Below are 21,238 nucleotides of genomic sequence, written 5' to 3' on the forward strand. Positions count from 1 at the left end.
AGCTGGATCGCAAACATTACTTTAAAAAAATGCAAAATAAAATGCGGGTTATGTGCTATTTTGGCGCTGTTCTTATCTTAACAATCTTTACAAACAACAGAGAGAGACCCCAGTTTTATATGATTATCTTCTGTCTTTGGTCTGTTACAAATGTTTATGTAAAATCCAGATTTTTCGAATCTCTGCATTTGAAATAGTATATGAACTATATCCTTTTTGCACTGAGTAGTTTTAAAGCAATGACACATAACTTTCTGGAGGTGGCATGTCACCAGATTGATTCCATGGAAAGTTAAAACCTTACTTTGGAATATTATCCATGGAGATAGATACAGTTATGCCATACTGGAATGGAATGGAAACAAGCAGGTGAAGGCTCTCCTCCCAGCCAAGTACAAGTCAGGTTTATGGGGAGGGAAAAAAGTATATTAGTACATATGTTTTGCTAAAGGCTTTATAGAAAGACCTGCCGATATTAACTTCAGAATGTGCTAATAAAGACTTGAAAAGTATGGAGGGAGTGCAAGAGGATGTTTGCTAACCTTTTGGCCAGTTCTCTATTATGCTTGACCATTGCATCCAGTAGCTCCACCCGAGTTTCCATCCGTCACACAGACACCTCTTGATCCTGTTTTTAATTTAGATATTTATGGAACAGAAAGGTTATTGAGCTGCTGCTAAAAAGGACAGCCACTTTAGCTAACTACTTCCCAGCATCATTTTGAAGAAAGGAACTCAACAACAGCCCTATATACAGGACTTTGTCATTGGAAATCAGTCTACACTCAAAGCCTGCTACTGTTAGCACTTATTTAAAAGGAAATCACAGGGTGGGCCACTGACGCTATTTAAGATAATCTCTTTATTCAGACTCCAGCGTTCTGAATGCGGTGGCCTGACAGATTGTTGCTATTTGTTGCTAAGGATGTAAACAACAAAATACACCAGGAGCGGCAACAAAAGAGTGAGAAACTACAGCATTAAGTTTAAGTAGGCAATACCGTTATAGTGCAGGGCATCGCTTTAACTATGTTTTAATTGGTTTTAACTACAAAATGCTGTAAGGCATATTGAAAGAACTTTAAAGGGGATAGGTAAAGGCGCACTTAAAGGTGCAACTTTCCTGGTGAAGGGTCTGCTCCATGGAGATGTTATTGCTTTGCTTGGAATGATGAACAATATGACTTTAAACATATACATTTAACATCTGTGTTTCTGTTACTCAAAAATATAATCATTGCTCTTGTGAATAGGAGTGACTCTCCACAAATCTGTATTATAATGAAGTGTAGTGCTTGTTCCCTGTGGAATATTCATGACAAAGCAATCAAATTTCCATAGAAATAAGCAGGTGGTGGACCTATGAGTGGAAGGAGGGGAAGATTGTGTTGAAAAGAGGAAATACAAAACATAAATCAACAATTTGTCTGTACTTATTTAAAATTAAAAAATTTGTTCAATCATAAGTTGCTGCAATTTCCAACAGAATAGTAAAACATTGCTGATAATGATTCTTTGCATGTATCGCTTTAACTTTTCTTCACTTGTTTTTATTGGGGAAAATATGGTCCACACACGCTCCATATCTCATTAATGGTTTGAGGTATAGCACAGAGATGCCAACGCAGCCAACAGAAAGCAACTGTTTTCCATAAGTTGCCACATTGGAAACCGTAAATTCTCTGCTATAGCACAAAAACATGTTGTGTGTTGTGCTTTTTTTTCTTCTTTTTTTATGACACACTTGATGCCAGAAACCCATGCTCCCTTTATGTACATCCAAATAGTAAACTGGCAGGAAGCAACACTGGAGTTTGCCATTGTGTTTGGAAACAAAACAAAAAGGAATCGAACCTCCACCTGTGAAAATCTCTCCCTTTAGACTAGGTAATGAGCTAGGTCCTAGGGGCTATCTATTTTACATGGCTGAGACTAGCTCCTACCTCAGCAGCTATTTATTCTTTAACATTTCCGTTTTAGCCTTTCTATATGGCAGCTGTGCCTTTTGAGTTTAGTGAACCACTACTTTATGAATGACTTCACTACATTTATGCTCAAGGCTCTTTCACACGGTATTATCAGAAAAATGGCAACCAACCAAGCTGTTTCCTTACACAGCAGTTAGTAGTATAAATGAATATTATGAAAGACTTATTATTATGCATAGACAGCAAAGGTAATGTTTTGGTATTTGACATGGTGTAATCCTTCATTCAGGATTCAAAAGTGTCCAGGAGTGGTTCAGTGGATGTTGATGTATGTGATGTTTTAGCAGTTGAATTTAGGAAATCATTCTACAATCAACAAATCATGATGTATTCCCTAACATAAAAATTTCAAGCATTATTAGCTAGGCTAAAGCTAGGCTTTTGGACATAGGACCTCATTTCCTTGTTAGCCAGAGTGCTGGAGATGTGTTTAAATATTCCATCCAGTCCTTGTATTTGCAGAGGTCGCTGGTGCTAGACTAGTGCATGTCAATGGCCATAGTTATCCTGACACTACAAACAGTCTTACCCACTCCACAAAGCACCCAAAGGAAATCTGTTATTACACCAGACTCTCAATGTGAATGTCTGTGTTGACAGAATAATGCTTAAAATAAAACTAACCTTGCATCATGTAAATCATCGCATGTTGAGGGACTATATTCTCAGGAGCAATGGAATTTTATTCTGCTGGAAAGATAGGTGCTAGGTGATATCAGTCTGCCACGGCCAAGCTTTCTATCAGGAAGTACAACTCACTGCTGCTGCTCAGATATCCTTCAAATGCAAGGTTAGTTTTTCTTAAAATTATTCTATCGGCAAAAAAATTCACATCGACAGTCTGACATAATAATTGTTTTTCTTCGGGTGCTTTGTGGAGTAGGCAAAACTGTTTTTAGTGGCAGGCTAACTATGGCCATTGACACGTGCTAGTCTAGCACCAGCGACCTCTGCAAATATAAGGACTGGATGAAATATTTTAAAAAGTGTCTCCACACATCTCCAACACTCTGGCTCACTAGGAAATTAGGTCCTATGTCCAAAATTCCCGACTGTCCCTTTAAGGCATAATCACAATGATATCATAATAAAGTGATTGAAAGTTTCTGAACGTCAGCTATTCGGGAAACCCCTAACAGATTACAGAATATAAAACAGCCATAACCTTTTCAGGTGCAGACGATCTATGACATAATCACAATATGACTATTACTTTATGAAGACAAAACAACATAGAGTATATTCCTATGTCTCCTATTTAGTTTCTTCATTACTAATTAAGGTATGACAGCTATGACTTAAAGCTTTGGGAGCAAAAACTGGAGACTTTATGAATGACTTTGACTTGTTCACTTTCGCACACGACACATATGTTAAAATGATCAGAAACATGGCTTCCTACCAAGTGGTCCCATTGTGTAGCCCTCTGTAGTAATATGCTGGGTACAGGAAGGAGAAGGCAAACTGACGTCAAAGTTGTCTGAGATCTTGACTTGGCACTAAGGCTAGTTTCGCTGCCAAAACCACAAAATCACAATGCTTAAATCTGCACATGAGAGGAGTTAAGTGTTAACTCTTGGGGGGACCATTCATGCACTACAGTATATACACTCCTTTTTAGGTCATTAGATTCATGCTATTTGCACAGCTCCTAGCATCGGTTTCATTCAATGGATAAACACTAGATACTTCAGGTTAAAATGGAAAATAGCCTTTATTAAGTGATGGATAGTTTCAAATCCAGTTATGTGTATGCTAGGACATAAGGGAGATGACCTGCAAAACGTAAGATATTTATAGTAATGTTTTCAGCATACGGTATGCACTGCTATTTATATGGAAGAACATTTGAAAAAAGCAGATTTGATCTTTACCCAACAATGTGCTTATTTAGTTAATCAGTTGATATTTGTGCAGTGCATATTAATGAACATCTGTGCAGTGTAAACAAAGAAGTAAATGACAATAAAAGTGTATAAGAGTCACTCATATAAAAAAAAAAAACAGTAGTCACTCCTATCTTGCTATATTACGACAGACTTGTATTACTTCAAGATGGTTACACATATTTTCTTATTTTCTGGGTAGTTATTTTCAAGTGCTGATTATCTAAACTGATTTATGATTCAGTTAGACGTTAAGTTCATGATTTGTGGGACAGAAGATATTTAATGTAATGTTCATGTTAATAACGCCATGTGAATACGACATTGTTTGGGGATGTTGGTGAACGTACATTCATTGCCATTCCCATGCTCTTTCTCTGTATAACTCTAGCAGTTAAACCTTATCAGCTGGATGTGGTTGATGTGGATTTACTTGCACTTGTTTTTGTTTCCACTGTGATCAGATGAGAAAGATAAACTCCCTCACAAAGGTTACACACAGATGGAGAAAAAACATGCCAGATAATTTAATGCTTGAAAAGATGAGAATGAATATGCAAATGTTAGCGGACAGTTTGACAAAGCAGAATTGTAATTTCCAAGTCTTTAGAAATAAAATAAACTTTTTACAAGGGTCATCATTGTCAACACTATCACCACTAATATGGGAGCATATCATTGGTTTATTGCATCATATTGCATAATGATGAATGAAAATTGCATGGCGGACCCAAATCTCCAGCATCAAGGGATTATGAAATGTAGTCATTGTATCCAAACTTGTCTGCTGCTTTGATGTTCAACCAAGGACATTTTGTTTTACAGATTTTTTTTTTTTTTTTTTTTTTTTAAACTTGCAGTATCAAATTGTTTATTGCTGCTGCTTGATTGTGGAAAAAATGTGATTGTGTTTTCTGTACACAAAACTAACCTACAGACAGGGTAAAGAAAACAAAATATTGTGCAAATGCATTTGTTTCTTTTTATTCCAATGAACAACTTTATTTATAGGCTATGGGGCTACTATTTCCCCACACGCAGCATTGAAACATCCAACAATTAAAACCATATGGGAATGAGGCACCACAATACAATCCAACGAGTCAAGAGAACAGCTCATCCTTTGTAATACAACAAACAGATATTGATGACCTCTGTGTCACAAATATTTAAACAAAACTGAAATATTTCCATTGTCTTACTTAGATCTTTATCCAATACCACCAGTGAAATGAATCACACATTCTTTCAACATAAAAAAACTACTATTCCCAGAAATAAGGCTGACGACCTGTAGAGTCCATGTACAAGTTCAAAGTTTAAAGTACGATGTGTCATGTTCTAACACTTTGCATGTGTTGAAGGTCCATTACTATCAGTCCATTTGAAAATATCAATATCTCTAAAAATAACTGGCTAACTTCCACAACCGCTTAGTGTTTTCTGAACTTTGAATGCTGCACAGAAGAGCTTACACGTGGTTCAACTTGTGGCTTCTGTTTTTGCAAAATTGTAAATCAAGTAGATCCAAGCTTTGAGTGTGGCAAGATATGGGCCTGTGTTGTAATGTGTCCCGTGAGCAAATGCATATTTCCTGCTGAAAACATCGGAAAGTCAACATTGACAAACGTGGACCATGTGTGCCGTCATGCTATGGGCTGTTTTATGGATAAACATCAGTAAATACAGCGTTAGCTTTCACACAGCATGTAGCTCACTCACACCTTCACAGATGCATAGATACTTTACATTTAATAGGGCTGTGTGTGAGTAGAAAACTGTGAAGCGCAGGAATTAAAGTGCATCAAGTTAAGTGTATGTCTTTACATAAATCTTTGTTTTATGATCATTGGCTGATTTTTTGTATATAAATAATGTCTTGGTTCAAATTATGCAAGGTTAAAGGTGCACCATGTAACTTTTCTGGTTTAGCTCTGACACCTGTCTCCCTGACGAAGTTACTGTTTTCACTATGGTGGTCTATAGCATGGCATTAACCTTAAATCTTCACGGAGACAAGCAGATAACACAATCAGGCTAAGTTACAAGTCACATCAGTGGAGAGGCGACCCTGTTCACAGACAGAACGCAGATTATTCAAGGTATATACAAAGCAACATTTCCATGGAGACAAATAGGTGGCAGATTACCCATCAGAAAAGTTACTTAGTGCACCTCAATATACAATTATAAATACATTTCAGTTTTATAATGGTTTGCTCATACCTCTAATTATATTCATCAATGTTATATTATTCTTTTACATTTAATAAAATAATCTTAAAGTTGATGAACTGTACAGCTCTCATAAAGATGATAATCCAAGGCGTGCTGAATTTATAGCTTTTTAAAACAACCTTCGTGTAAACACAAATTGCAGGAAGCTTTACAGGTTCTCATGCATCACCCAGAAAGCATTCACCATTTGACCCGTGGACAGTTAAACCACAGCTGGGATTTATAAAGACTCAGAAAAAGGTGCTTCTTTGGAAATTGGGCACATGGAGTTTAGGTTTCATGCATGCCCAAAATCTTCCCTGGGTTATTTTTACTACACTATTCAACAGTTTGAATTAGTGCCAGTGCTAACTATAGCAGAAGTAGTATCATATCTGAGTTTGAAATGCATCCAGGAGATTATAAATAAACAGATGTGCTCATTCCATGCCAGTTCCTCCCAAACTACGCCCCCACACTATGATATTTTTTTATTCTTCCTACTACAGCAGCCAATTTGAATTCATTAACTTACTTCACTCGCCCGGAATGACTACACCACTGTAAGATGAGCTACAAGGTTACAGTTAAGTACTTTTTAATCATTTGTACTTTCAAGCTCAATAAAAGTAAATACATGACCTCATGCTCTTAGGGTAAGTTGTATTGTACATTGTTCATATGTTAAACATGTGACTCTGTGTCTTTGTTGTGTCTCATATGCTGCATCACATGTGAGGAGCAACCCAAGTTCGACTCCTGCCTCAGGTCACACTGCTCCATGGGCTTCTCTAAACATCCTGTTTGCTGTCTGGACTGTCATTCTGACCTGCCAGAGTTGTCCAGACCTTCTCTAACATTTTATTTTGTTATATTACTACTCATTCTCAACAAATGTACACTTTTTCGGTAGATTGGTTTGAAAAGACATTCTGATCCATTTGGACAAAATGTTGAATTTGTCTTACTATTACAAACACACATCTAAAATGTACTTATACTAGGAATACTGTTGCTGTTGCTGCTATTACCTCCCCATGACTACTACTTCAACTACTCATTAGCAAGAATACATTTTGAAACATTTCACAGTGTTATGACAAAGGCAAGCACTGATAACTATGGGGGTCCTGGAAAGTTTGGGTTACTTTCTGCTGTCCTCAATTTCCTTCACATCGCCTCATCAATCTGACATTAACCCATTAGTGCTGAAGTGTGACAAAGGTCGATACGAATGACTGAGCTCAACAACAGGAGGACTGCTAACACATGACCATATAAGGACAAAGTCTAGAGAAGAAGAAATCACAAAGATAAGAGTAACAAAGTTATTAAGCTCTTGAGTTCATCTCATCTTCATTATAAGTCTTAAAAAGTTCCAAGAAATGTTGTGAGTGTCTGCAGCCTCAACTATCACCCTGATTGGTCGATAATGATAAAGAGGGATGCTATTTTTGAGCTAAAACAAACAGATGAAGACCTACTTGATCTCAGATTGTGAGTTTGACCAATTGATTTCCCATAATGTTCTGATTTTGAGCTATAAACAGGAAGCTGTTATCTGCTGGCTACCACAATTAATTATAAAACATAGACATTATTTCAGACTAATTCTTTCAAGATTAGAAGAAGTGGGTGAATAATTAAAAATGCTAACGATGCTACTAATTTACTAACCCTAACTACATTTATAGCAGCTTTTCATTACAATAGTTAGATGACAACATTAACCACTGAGGTCAAAATGAATACTTGTAGTTTAGATATGTTACAAAAATATATTATTAGTATGACATGTCAATTAGATGAGAAATGTAAACTGTCTGTATCGTATTAGGGACATACTGTTTGGGGAGCTGCCCAGATGCTTCCTGTGCCCCCCTTCTCTCAGTCCAAACCAAATCTGTACACTGTTGAAGATGGAAGACAAAGCCTGATAAAAAACTGTCTGCACGTGAGCGCAGTTCATCACATGCAGTTTACAGTCTCTGCCGGACATCAACAAATATGAGTTGTATATTTGGGACTTCCTGTGATGGGAGGATCCTGGTCTTTTGAACAGGAAACAGAATTTGGTGTTGACTCTGTGCCATCACAGCTATGTGGAGCTGTTAACAAATAGGCCAAGGACTGGGAAATGAGAGAAGGGTCGCAGCCAGGTTGTTGAGGGAGACGCCAAGAAGTGACGAAATCGCAGCTGCATTGTTCTTCCCAGAGACATTAGCAAAACGAAATCAGTAGACCATGGCTTTCCTTTCTCATAAAACTGTATTAACAAAAGATCATAAAGCGGAATTGTTTCAGTAAAGTCTTTACCGCTATAATAAAGTCCAAATGCTATACATATATTGATTGATATGTTGATTTAAAAAGATCTAAGTGACCTTAAAGATGGGGTACCTTATTTTCACACAGTGGAAGGAGGAAGATATTTAATATAAATTCTAAATTCTCCGTAGCTCTCACAAACCCTTGGGCATCGTTAATATCCATATGGATTAATTTAGGGGCACATACAGCTTTAGAACAGCTTTTTTCACGTTGAAAAGTGAAACTGGGATGAACCTCCCAAGCACAGACTATAAGGGTGCTTCTTTCAACGCTTACTTCTGAGTTGACAAGAAATAAAAATATTTTATTATAAGCTGCAGGCTTATTTTGTAGCAAAGAGCTGTTTTTACAATATCAAAAAATGTTTATCACAGCTTTAAATAAACATTGTAGGGTTTAACTGATTTATGGACGGAATAGTGTTGTATATGGCAGCACACTTCCATGTATTTATTTCATGCCATGTTGTTTATGCCATGTCACAGTGGCCAAAAAGCTAAAAAAAATAAATAAATAAAAATCTAATAAAATGTAAAGCTGATTTTCGGGCCAATAGTACTGTTTACAAACCTCTGTTTCCAAGTGATGTGCAGTAGCCATTTCCCAATGCTTGCTGTCATGCCTTAGTGGAAGTGGAGAACATAATGGCAAATAAAACTCTTTAATTGTGGTCTCCATTGGCCACCCATTCTGTTGCCTTGTGGTGGCATGGGGTGGCAGTAACATGGCCAGAAGACTACGGAAACATTTTTTCCCAGCGTGCCGCACAGCCAAAGTCAACAAATCATCAAAATCAGCTCACCCTTTGCTCCCCCTTCGATATGACCAACCGTGAAAGATTTACTGTTGTAATGACAAGCTTGGGCTAATGAGCCAGTTTAATGCAATATAGCCTACTTTACTTACATTTTAATACAACTTTATAGTGGTCACTTGTAAGTTTGTTTTACAGTGCGACAAAAGTTGGCTGCATTTCGAGACAATCCAACAGAAGTGGTGTCTAATGTTCGTACTGGCAGGACCATGTAGGGAAATCCTGACCAAAACATAACTGTGTGCTAAAATTAACCAGAAAATCTCTCCTTTTGTGTCCTGTAAAGTTTAACAATACAAATACGTACTGAAAAAACTTGAGGTATTCTGATGTCTGAATGGCATTTTCCAGCCAATTTACTATTGTGGCATTTTTCCCTCAAATATTCCCTTATAAATAGGCTTTTTGCCATGTGTAACTCAAGACAGCTGGTTGTGATTACGTCGGGGACTATATACTTTCATTGTATCAGCTCTTTTGGCCTAGGGTAAGTGAAACCGGTCCACGGCATCAAGGGAGCTGAACTGTAGGCAGGCAAACAAAGCAGGCAGTGTCAGAGTGTTAGCACGTGCCGACTAGGGCTGCAGCTCTGGGACTTTTGTTTAACTATTGGGGACTATTGGATATGAAGATATACAGGACGCTCTGCCTCTCTCTCCGGGGCTTCCTGTTATAGTGTACAGGGAAGGAGCAGGCGTGGGTCAAGCAGTAACTGTAAAGGCTTTTTCACACTTTGTTTTGATTTGAAAGAATGGATTACTGCGGTTTCACGTCAGGGCAAAAAAACTCACACCGTCAAGGAAACTGAAAGTCTGGGAAAGTTCGTGTTTCTGTTTCTGTCTATCATTATTAAGAACAATTTTAATGGATTTAAATGGAGTGGGTGTTGACACAAATATTGCACAAATTTCCAGAACATGGTTTCATTTAAGATAAAAGCTGTTTTCAGCACTAAAGAGTTTATTTATGGTGCAAAACAGACAAAATATACTTACCCACTGTTGTTTACCCAGACAACTTAAGACCAACTACGGCTACATCCAGAGGGAGGTTATTGAGCAACACAGCAATTCACTACCATTATAGTTCACAACTGAAAATGCATTGTGTGGATAAAATAAAGAAAGGAAACCATTTAAGTGTACAGTTTTTATACAAGATCCCTTACAGTTTATTCACTAACATTATGCAAGCAAGAAGCACCAAACAGCTGCCATGCTTTCTTAGAAAGGCAAACTTCTGCATTTTAGTTCCTTAGATTCTTGCAGATCTGGTCAAAACTAACATTTCCTCTTTAAACGCTAGGTTGTTCCTTGTGTAATTGTGCATTACCTACATAGTCCAAGCATATCAGACTCAAGCACTGCAGTCAATATATAGCCTTAACTTCCTGACGTCCAATTTGTTACTGGGGTCCCAGAATAGCATTTGATGGACCATTTAATACCCCAGTGGTTTACAGCATGTCAGTGGGCCATGACATAGGGCACTCACATAGACACTGGAATATAGGCCACGGCTAAAGGTAGTGTAGGAGAGTTTATGATCTAAATTAAACACACAACTGTTAGCAGCAGGGAATTAGCAGCTTATTTTAGCTCTCCCTAAGAGACTGAGATGTGCCGAAGGAGAGATACACAATACCAGCTATGACCACAAATGGACAGGGGCCTATTTGGCACGGTTCCAGGGCTCACGTGCGCTCCATTGGGCCAGGACCCTCCTAAAATAAAAACGCACATTGTATATGCCAACGGATGGATGGCTCTGTGATGTAAACACGCAATGCATTTTTATCACACGCACCAGTTTAGAGTATCCGGGCCAAGGAAGACTTAAACTGGCATGTTTAGTCAAATAAATCATAAATCAAGGCATAACGGGCAGTAAAAAGGGCTCTGCAGGCAAATGGCCACTGACATAAAGAATAATGATTGCCCCATAGTTTATACAAAGGGATAATTCACAATATGATGTTAGTAATGTAGCACCTGTTTCAGTATACAATGGGTATCTTCTAAACATAGACCGAAGAGGACAATGTAAAGTCAGGCAAATCAATCATATCCCTGACGGTATTTATGCATTTTATGGAGACAAGACAGTTTATTTAGCACTGATGTGTTTTGCAGTAACTATGGGCATTGCCTGTTCATACATGCAAGTCTATGAACAGTGGAAGACATAAAAAAAATGCATTATGTGTCATTTATTAACACAGTAAGAGAGATTTTGTTGTAGTAGCAATAGCATATTTGATTAGGATTAAGGTTAAGCAAAACATTATATACACGATGTTCATTATATTTCATACCAAAATAGTTTCAGAATAGTTTTAAAACTTATTTTGCATTACCCAGTTCCCATTCAAACAGCATTATCCAAGTAGGCATGCTTATTTTAATAGCAACACAGGAAACAAAAAACACAAGTTGTCAATATATTTACTTTGCGTTTCAACCCATTATAACCATTTAGTGAAAACTTCTTACTCTACCACCATGTACATTTATTATTGAATTAATAAAAGCCAAGCAACCATGTCAACTTTCCATGTGCCACAGGAATATTCAAATTCATTTGGCTTAAGTTTTTTGCTAGATGCCCTTCCTGGTACAACTTAATTGATTTGTGTTTGGGGTAGGCACTGTGTACTAGGTTGTATGGCTGGATTAGCAAGTTTAAATGATCTATTGACCTCAAGTGCCCCTTGAATCTCATCCTGGTACGAATTCTGCCCTCACTTTACACTAGAAGCACATCCAATTTATTGATATATTCCTCACCACATAATTCTAAGTTCAGCTGTTTCTGTCCATCAGCTCTTTGCTAAACCCTGCAGCACCAAATTCCTCAGTAAAACACAACCAAATGAAGAATCTCTCAACTCAAATCTCTATTTTCATGTTACACACAGCCCCTTCCTCTGCAATTATGCATCAATCATCTCTGCCAGAATTCACCTTCCCGACTGTGAGGTACAACTGTAGTTAAGGCCAGCCTACAGCTTATTTAACTAAAAATAACCAAACAAAGAACATCTGGTTCTCTGGTATGTGGTGAGCTGATGCCAATGAAAACATGTTTAAAGTGATCAACATAAAAGACTTGCATAATTTTAGCAGGAATTACTGAGCTGGAAAATGCTGTGTTTTCAACTATTAGCTCCTATGCTGTGTGTGTTCTGAGTTATGGCACAGCACATGATGTCTGAGAGGCCAGGCTTGAGTTGAGTTTGATTAGATGGTTAAATTTAGTATGGTGGTATTTCTGTGCTGTGATAGTATTATTACATGAGGTTATAGATTCAGTTTACAAGGTTCAGTCATTCATTTTTGCTCTGCTGTTTTCAAGAACCAAATGTTACTGCAAATGTGTAGTTTAAATGTGAAGGTTTTTATTTTTTGATTTATTTTTGTTTCATGTCAGTTAAACAATTTTAATATGAGGCAATTAACAGAATTTAAGTCTAGATTTAGGCAGTTATGATTGTGAATGATAAGCTTGGATCTTTTAATCGAGAGGTCCAGCACCAATCTTCTGTCAGTAAAAGCATGTGTCTTGAAGCAGGGTTCAGACTTTGGAAGAAGAAATTTGACTTAATACTGAAAGCTATTTTTATTTCTTTTAAACAAAACAAAACAAAATGCATTCCATAATTCTGGTTGGTCTATATGAAAGAAAAAAAGAAAAAAAAAAGTGATTAATTGTGATTAGTTTTGTCATTTTGTCCAGCTCCATTTTAATGTTACATTTAAATAAAACATTTGTTTTACGGGATCATGTCTTTCATACTAGGTTGCTATCTCTCTAATACATTTTGGATACCATTCAAATGATCTGTAATGATACTATCCACATCAGAGGTGATCCAAAAGTCAATTGCTTGGCTTTTATATTCAGAGTTTCCCCCAGTTTTTACAGGTGTTAAATTCACAAAGTCAACAAACAAACTCCACATGGCCACATGAGTATCGTTCTGAAATGTCAAGACTTGTGCAATCCTTCCTTTAACGTGGCTTTTCCATAGGTTGAGCCAACATGTGCCTCAGTTTTACGCACAGTCCCGCGCCCTGCTGGGACTCCCCTCTGGGTTTAACTGCAGGAGGGTAAGGCAGTGCCCCCTGTCCCACCAGAGGATGCAGCCAGGACAATTCAGCTGGTTTCTATTAGCATACCTCTTCAAGGAACGGGACAACTAACTCATGTGGGCAGACACTTGAGCAAGATAAATGACACGATCTGGCCAGGCAGGTTCAGCCCTCGCGCTGAACTAGGATCACCTCTGATTATGGTGATTCTTTTAAGTTTAGGACAAGAAGAAGACAAATCATTTAAGAGTGAAGAGCGAGGAGCGTGTCATCAAAGAGGGACAGGACCTTCACTTTTTGTCTGCTCATCCAGTTTAAAGACTATATTTGCCTGTAAACAGTCTGGTAAAGCTGTGTTTAAGCCCTCCCCTTCATGTGTGGCTTTTGGGGTTTGGTTGTAATCTCACCTCTGCTTATGTCTGCTACACAACCACAATGTCGTTCAAAGCCAGACCAGACAAAATAATACAAATATTCATTCATTTCAACAGTTTGGCCTGAGGGGGACTGCAGATAAAAGAAACTCTAATACAGTATTTAGTTGAACTAAAAGCTTCATATCATTGTTACAGAATACAGAAATTCCTGGATTTATTCCCAGTATACATTCAATATATCACATTCTTGTATTACCCACATTCATATAGACTATGCCCATAGCAAACTGTCATATATTGTGCCAGGAACTATGCTAGAATGCTAGTGGTATGAATGTAACGGACAGTATTTGTTATGCTTCAGCCACTGGAAAACATTTACTGTTTAATACAGTCAAACATTATTCTAATACACTTCACGTCAACATAGGAAGACAGAAACTACACTAACTGAACCTCTACCTCCAAGCTTGACAATAACAACTCAAAATCAGCTGCCATTTTAAAATCACAAACAGATAAAACTTTTAAGACTGAACAGGTAAAAAAGTCTACCAAGGAGTTAAATAATAAATATTTACATTGAACTGTTCTTGAACAGTGAAAGTCTTTCCACCAGCTGTGCAGCACTGTCACACCTTACATCTCTAATAGGATCCACATTGGTCTTTAAACTGTGGGCCAAACTGCACTACAGAACCACACACAAACATAAATCATGTCCTGACCTAATGGATCTATAAATGGGAGCTCATCTTTGAAGTAACATGTGCAGCATAATAAATGACACTGGCGACATCACTAAGAGTCAAGAGTGTTTGTGTCTCCGCCAAAGATGCCACAGATACAGTGTGAGGAAGCAGGAAGTCACTACTGAGATATTATTCACTTGGCCACCCACAGGAGTGTTTAGCAAGATTAGTTCAAAGTGTTGAAATGTTAAATGGATTTATATTGAGAGCTGGGGAGAGGCTTGAACTCACATGACCCATACTATAGAGTAAACATAGCCAAAAACTAAAATATGCTTTTGTGGACAGAGTTAAAAGAAAAAAAATAAAAGACCTACCTGCTTATATTCCCTATATGCACCCTAAGATATATCATCTTTTTGTTTTTCACAGTGAATATAAGGAAGAATTCACAGTCTAATGCAAGTCAAGTAGCAGTAGCACATTGTAACTAATAAATATAAACAGAAGAGGACAAAAAAAGTTTGTGTCCATAATATATGAGGTACAAAAGACAAATGCTTATTTTACTGACAACTCTTTACTGTAACTTGTATGTGCCATTTTTCATAAGCTTGCTAAAGTCCATCCCATATACTTAAATGGACAATTTTGAATAACTTGAATTACTTGAATGTTATATTAGACTGAACACAGTATTATTATATTATTTTAGCAAACCTAACCTGTTAAGACAGAATTCTCTGTCACTCTGCTACCTTGCACCTGTATATACTGAGATGCCCAATTAATATATCACAATGCCTCTTCATTCCCCTGTAAACTGATCACAGGGGTCTCATAAATGTATATCGGGTAGAAACTTGACCTTACGTGACCCAATCTCAAAGTAAACTGGCCACAAAGTAAACCTTGAATGGTGGGTCCCTCTGTGACTTGTGGTTTAAATAAAACACACACTGGGTTCGCTGGTGCATAGTGATGGTGAAGTTTAGCCTTACAATGTGAGCTTATTATAGTGTCCTTGGATGAGAGAGGAGTGTCTGCAGCTTAGACTCCCATGGTGAAAATGTCTGGAGTGCTCTCTAAGCATACCAGGTATACACCAGAACCAAACCAGGTTTAAACCAACTATATACAGGACTTAACAAGGTCAAACCAAGTCTAAACCAGGGTTAAAGAGGACTAAACAAGGACTAATCCAGGTCCAGAAGTAAAAACAAAAGTCTAAACGCAGTCTAAACCATGTTATTCGCAGGTTGCTTCCTGTTTATAGATGCCATTTTGAAGGCTTATGACCATTGAAGAGATACAGTATTATTTTGAACTGTGAACAAAGGTGCTTACATTTTATCACTCTGAAACCTATAAATAAGATGAGAAAGAGAACCATCAGGCACATGAAAGCCCCTGTCATCACCAGCTTATCCTTGGCTTGCAAAATTGCCTAAAGCACACATTTAAGAGTGAATCAACCTAAAACCCAAACTAGACCAATTATAAACCAGGACTAAACCCGATCTCAGGATGGGAGAAGAGAGTCCGGCGCGGGAGTAGCCCCCCCATCAGCAGCTGAGCCTCCCACAGAGAAAGCGCCTGGAGTGCACATTTAAGCAGCCAGTGAAATTTACAGAGCAACAGTGGGCCCTCATATTAAGGAGGTGAAGGAAGGGCTGTCTCCCCTCAGGACAGCAGCCGCTCCGGGAAACACAAAAGAGCGACTATACCGGGACAAAGCCCACTCTGTTTCCTGTCTCCATCATTTGCTGTTCATTTAGAAGTGGAAATTAACACTTTAATTTCAAAAGGGGGTTCATAAGCCATCAAGTACTGCTGCCTTTGACCCGAGTGGTGTCCCCAATGATGTATGTGAAACCTTTGCCACAATACAATTTCTCAGGAAAGAATTATTCACAACAAATTTATGAATGTGTCAAAAGTCTCTCCAGTTGAAAAGATACTATCCATAGGTTTCAGTCACATGACATTTTCCTGTTATGGATGCCATTTGCAGGACTTTTGATATTCCAAATCATGATATGTTGTTTGGAATTGTTAATTGCTATAGCAGTCCTTGTTTTTCTTCACTTGAAATCCATGATTAAAAGTCAAATAAGGCTAAATAATATGCTTTCCAGTACTCTACACGGCACAAAAAACTCTTCTAACAGATTTCATTTTATGGTCAGTCCCTGAAAAGAACCATTTCAGCATTTGCCACTTCATCACTTGTTCATAAGGACAGCTTAACGATCTGGCCTTTAAACTTCACAAAAAGGGGAGTCAACATTCAGCTTACAAAAACATAGATTTTGATGCCCACACCAAAAAGCAAACAAACAGCAAACGACAAATAGCTTCATATCACACATCAGAGAGAGGAGGTAGGCGGCCTCAAGGTCATGGGAAAGGGGTCGCATGAGGGCAGACACACAGTCCACAGTAGCAGCTGTAGTCTCAGGACTCTTACCTTCACATAGGCGGTGTAGCGCTGGCACTGCTCCCTGTTGATGTCCAGACTCAGCTGCTGGCTCAGTTGGGAGACCTGAGAGCCGCTCTGGAAGAAGTAGACGCGAGAAGGCTGGCTCTTCTGCCTCTTATCTGCGTCTGCAGTCAGGTTGTATAGCAGCTCTGAATGCAAACAAAATTTAGACACAAAAATGAGCAAAGCAACTCCGTGCAAAAGTTTTAGCTTTGTTGAACGGAATAAGGACATTAACTAGAGGAAGAAGAACTACTGGTCTTGGTAAGACAGGTATGCCTTTCAAAAACCATGATGAACCAGTCAATAAGGTCTTAGGGTTAGTAAATCAGATCTAAACAAAAACTAAACCACATCTGAAACCTTTCTGCACTAGAATTACATTACATCAAGACTGAAAAAGGCCAATCCAAATCCAAGAGATAGAGCTGGAAAATCATGAGTAAGAAATGTATACATTATGCTATTGATGCATTAATTCATGTACTAGTATTATAAAGGGTTACAACATATTTTAAAAGACAATTTATTAAAGCTTGTTTATACAAACTAAAAAAACATGCACTGGTTTCACACATAATTAAATAGTTAAGAACCTCTGAGATGCAGCAATGGCCCTTAGAAATAATTGTCTCTAACAGCTATTAAAACTATGCAGACTTGAGGTCATTGGTAATTGCAGTCAAATGCGAATAAAAATAAATTATGTTTTATTACCTTTAAATAAACGTGGGACAGTAGGAGAAATTTGGACACTTATTGGGGCGATTTTCATTTTCTTTTGACACTAGCTTGACTGAACAAAACCTCCTTGTTGAAGTCAATAAGCTGTAATGTCCATCAATTTAACATCATTTTCAGAGTCTAACCTCACTTCAGATTTAAAGATTTAATTTATAGATCAAACACAACAGCCAAGGTTATTTCACATGAATGGATAGAACACCTATTTGTTGTTAATGGGAAAAGTTAATAGAGGAAACAAATTTAGAAGCTGGTGGAGCTTAAGTTGTAATGATGTGAAAGCGGGCAATGCAAAAACACTACAACATCTGTGAAGTTAGTGGTTCCACCCTAACTTATACTGAAGAACATAAATTTTATTTATTTATTATTAAACATTATTTTGACTGAAATCATATTTTTTCCCCCAGAAGCCCATATTTGGTCTTTTAGACATTTAACAGATACTCCCAAACATGAATCAGCCTTAGTTTGAAATGACTTCAAGAGGGTGTCATAGTGGTAAAACAGTGGGAGGGGTGGCAACACACACCCAAGTCGAACCAAGACCTACTGTTTTCCAGCTATGAGCTCAGACCAGAGGAGGCAAAGGCAGGTTTCATTATAGCAGTTCCCAAACACATGCTATTTTCCACTATATACGCCAGACGGACAAACAGAGAAGGCCTATTCACACGGACCAGGCAAGTGCAGTCATTATGTAACAACAGAAGGTCTGGTCCCGTGGGGGGTGGGGCAGGGACACACCCCAACACTGGAACAAGTCTGCACCTCAGCACTTCAACGGCTACCACACCCCAAAGCAGCAATGCCAAAAGGTAACTATCGAACAAGTACACCGAGAGACCCTGGAAAACCAAATGTCAACCATAATGATCGTCTACATCTGTAATAGAAGTGGTTTGTATTACTCAATTCACACATTTTAAAGGTAAATTTCTAAAGAAAACTTAGCTATTTCAAGAAGAAAATGTTTTACTTTGGCAACTGACTGCCTTAAATATCTGTCTGAAGAGAGGAGCTAACTACACTGAATCTGGCACACCCTAGTTATGTACAGTTATCTGTTATTAGTTAAGTCTGTTGAACCCTCCTAAAGTGTAAACTGTGACCTTAAAATTGTTACCATCTCAAGGTTGTGTTTTATCTTTTTCTGGAAACTATTCTTGCATATATATGGGGCACACAACCTGGACAAAACTCACATTGGTGCTACTGGAAACTATCCCCCTCAAAAAGTAGTAAAATACTTAAAAAGAATTGCAAATATTTAGATCATCATTCCTTTCAATGTCAGCTCAATAACACCATGTTGTAATTTCCAAGTAGAGACAATGAATACTTATTACACTTCTATTAATAGCACCAAAAGAACAATTAAATCAATGTTCAGCTGCTAGATTAAGATTCATGGTCAACCACAGCTTCACCACATTATCTCACAAGACTTAATTGAATTCATTTTATTGGGTGGATTTTAAAAACTCCAGAAATGCAAATGTGGAAATAACTTATATGACCAGTGACAGCCCTGTTGTGAATCTCCCTCACCAACATTTAAACTGATGTTTCTTTTTTCCTTTCAGTTTTTTCTATTTACCTATTTGGCCGGGCAGCTGTCTCCCGCGGAAACGCATGCAGACAGTGACGCTGAAGCAGTTGAGGTTGTGGTTGTTTCCCTCGTGACACTGGGGGACTGTGATGTTGATGGACACAGGCAGCAGGATGGAGACATCTACTGTGATGACCGGACGGGACCTGGAGATACATTTAGAGACATTTTAGGGACCCCGTAAGACTTACACACACACACTCTCACACACAAATACACATACAAACATACACACAAACATACATTACACATAATATTCACTTCTCAACTTTTAGGCTGAAACAATCATATAGTAACATATTTGAAAATGTAGTATACTGCAAGCAAATATGTTTAATTTAGTTTAACATGTGGTCAAAGCTTCTAGACATTACAAACCATTACATATTATGATCTTAAATGCACATACAGAAAGAGTTGGAAAATTGACTGGGAAAATAATTATTAATAATGTATTTCAAACTAAATGATACATGTAATTTCTGCTCACCTTAAAAGTACAACACTGTCTGACATAAATGCCCCGATTGTGACATCTACAAAAAAAAAAAGTTAGGAATAGTTAGTTATACAGCAATAAATTATATAAATAACATAAATTGTTTCTTTCTTTCTACACCTGCAAAGTTTAAACAAAGCACAATAGGCTGTGCACTGTCATGCTGTCAGCTCAGGAATGCAGTAAACAAGATGCCTCTGTTACAAGTATGCTGCAGGACATGGCCATAAACCATAATACTCATAAAGCTATTATTTCCCATCTTTGCTTAATAATGTTGTCTAATTTATTTCCGTTCCAAGATTAGCCTAACTTTGTAGTTTGTCAGTACCTGCATATCCGTTGGCATCCATGTCCACTGTGCCAGAGATGGACTGGCCAAACATCTGCAGACCAGGGTCCACGCTGCGTCCGGACAGTTTCTAAAACACAGATTCTGGTAAATTATGTGAGCAAACACAAAAGGAGAACAATGTGTGTTTTATCCATAATTTATAAGGTTATAAGGTTTAACAGGTTCAGCTAAACCGGGGTCACATAATCAGTCAGTTACCTAAGTAATAAATGTAAGACACCAGCTTGCCTCCATGGAGAAACTTTTGTTTTGCTTAGAATGTTTCACAAAACATTAAACATCTCTGACACAAGACGGCAATTCTAATAGGTCATGTTACAGGTGACATCTGTGGAGGGATTACCCCGCCCAAAGCAATAATACAAAATTTTCAGGGTATTTTTCCAATAAACACACCTGTAATTAAAGTTATGCAAAATGGGTAAGCTGAATGCATTCCAAAGCAATAACATTTCTATGGAGACAAGCAGCTAGTTGACTCTCACACCAGACAAAGTTAAAGCTAAATTTAGATGAAAAGCTTTAGACAATGCTACAGGATACAGGAAAGAAAAGGCAGTTTATCCAGTGATGTAAACAAAATGTATAAGTTAAGTTGCCAGAAATACAGGGCAATGGCCATTAAATTGCAACACTGAGAGCTACACAACAGACAATTATCCATGCTCTTATTCATTCACTCAGGACAATTTAGTTTTACTGTTTGACTTAGCAAAGCATGCATCAATGGACACAAGCGAAGTGGAGAAACGAAGCACCAAGAGTTGAGTAATGCATTTTTCACTGTAATTGAATAGTGTTATAAACAGTTACGGATTAATATTGAAATTTAGACACAGCCAGTAAAACCAGGGTATGCAACTGCCTTACTGCTTTTCAAAGTTCAAAAACACTGGCAACTATCTAATAATAGCTCTACAGACAGAGCAGGGCATTGTTTGGGGTCTGTTTGATGAAAATATGTATCTGTGAAGCATTTAGTTCTGGTGACTTCCTGGAGGCCAAGATAAACTAGGTTAGCTTAGTTAGTTGAATTTGTCCGGTTTCCGGTCTTTGCGCTCTTCATTAACTAACTATTTCTTTGATGTCACTGATGCCAAGGAAAATTTAAGTGGTTACTCAGAACATAATGATAAGCAAATGTGATTCA

At 37.8% G+C, this 21,238-nt stretch overlaps 1 protein-coding gene across 1 annotated transcript in view; it reads right to left on the reverse strand.

Moving 5' to 3' along the window:
- itga9 (integrin, alpha 9) overlaps positions 1–21,238 on the reverse strand; it is a 62,977-nt gene that overhangs the window by 23,345 nt on the left and 18,394 nt on the right. The window contains exons 12-15 of the mRNA XM_020921420.2: positions 20,065–20,155; positions 19,725–19,770; positions 19,223–19,380; positions 16,867–17,027 (exon numbers count right to left, since the gene is read on the reverse strand). Coding sequence (XP_020777079.1) covers positions 16,867–17,027; positions 19,223–19,380; positions 19,725–19,770; positions 20,065–20,155 — 456 coding nt within the window. The remainder of the gene's footprint in view (positions 1–16,866; positions 17,028–19,222; positions 19,381–19,724; positions 19,771–20,064; positions 20,156–21,238) is intronic.

Source organism: Boleophthalmus pectinirostris, unplaced genomic scaffold (assembly GCF_026225935.1).
Source record: "Boleophthalmus pectinirostris isolate CB_2022bp ecotype Guang Dong unplaced genomic scaffold, ASM2622593v1 HiC_scaffold_5, whole genome shotgun sequence".
Classification (NCBI taxonomy): Eukaryota; Metazoa; Chordata; class Actinopteri; order Gobiiformes; family Gobiidae; genus Boleophthalmus; species Boleophthalmus pectinirostris.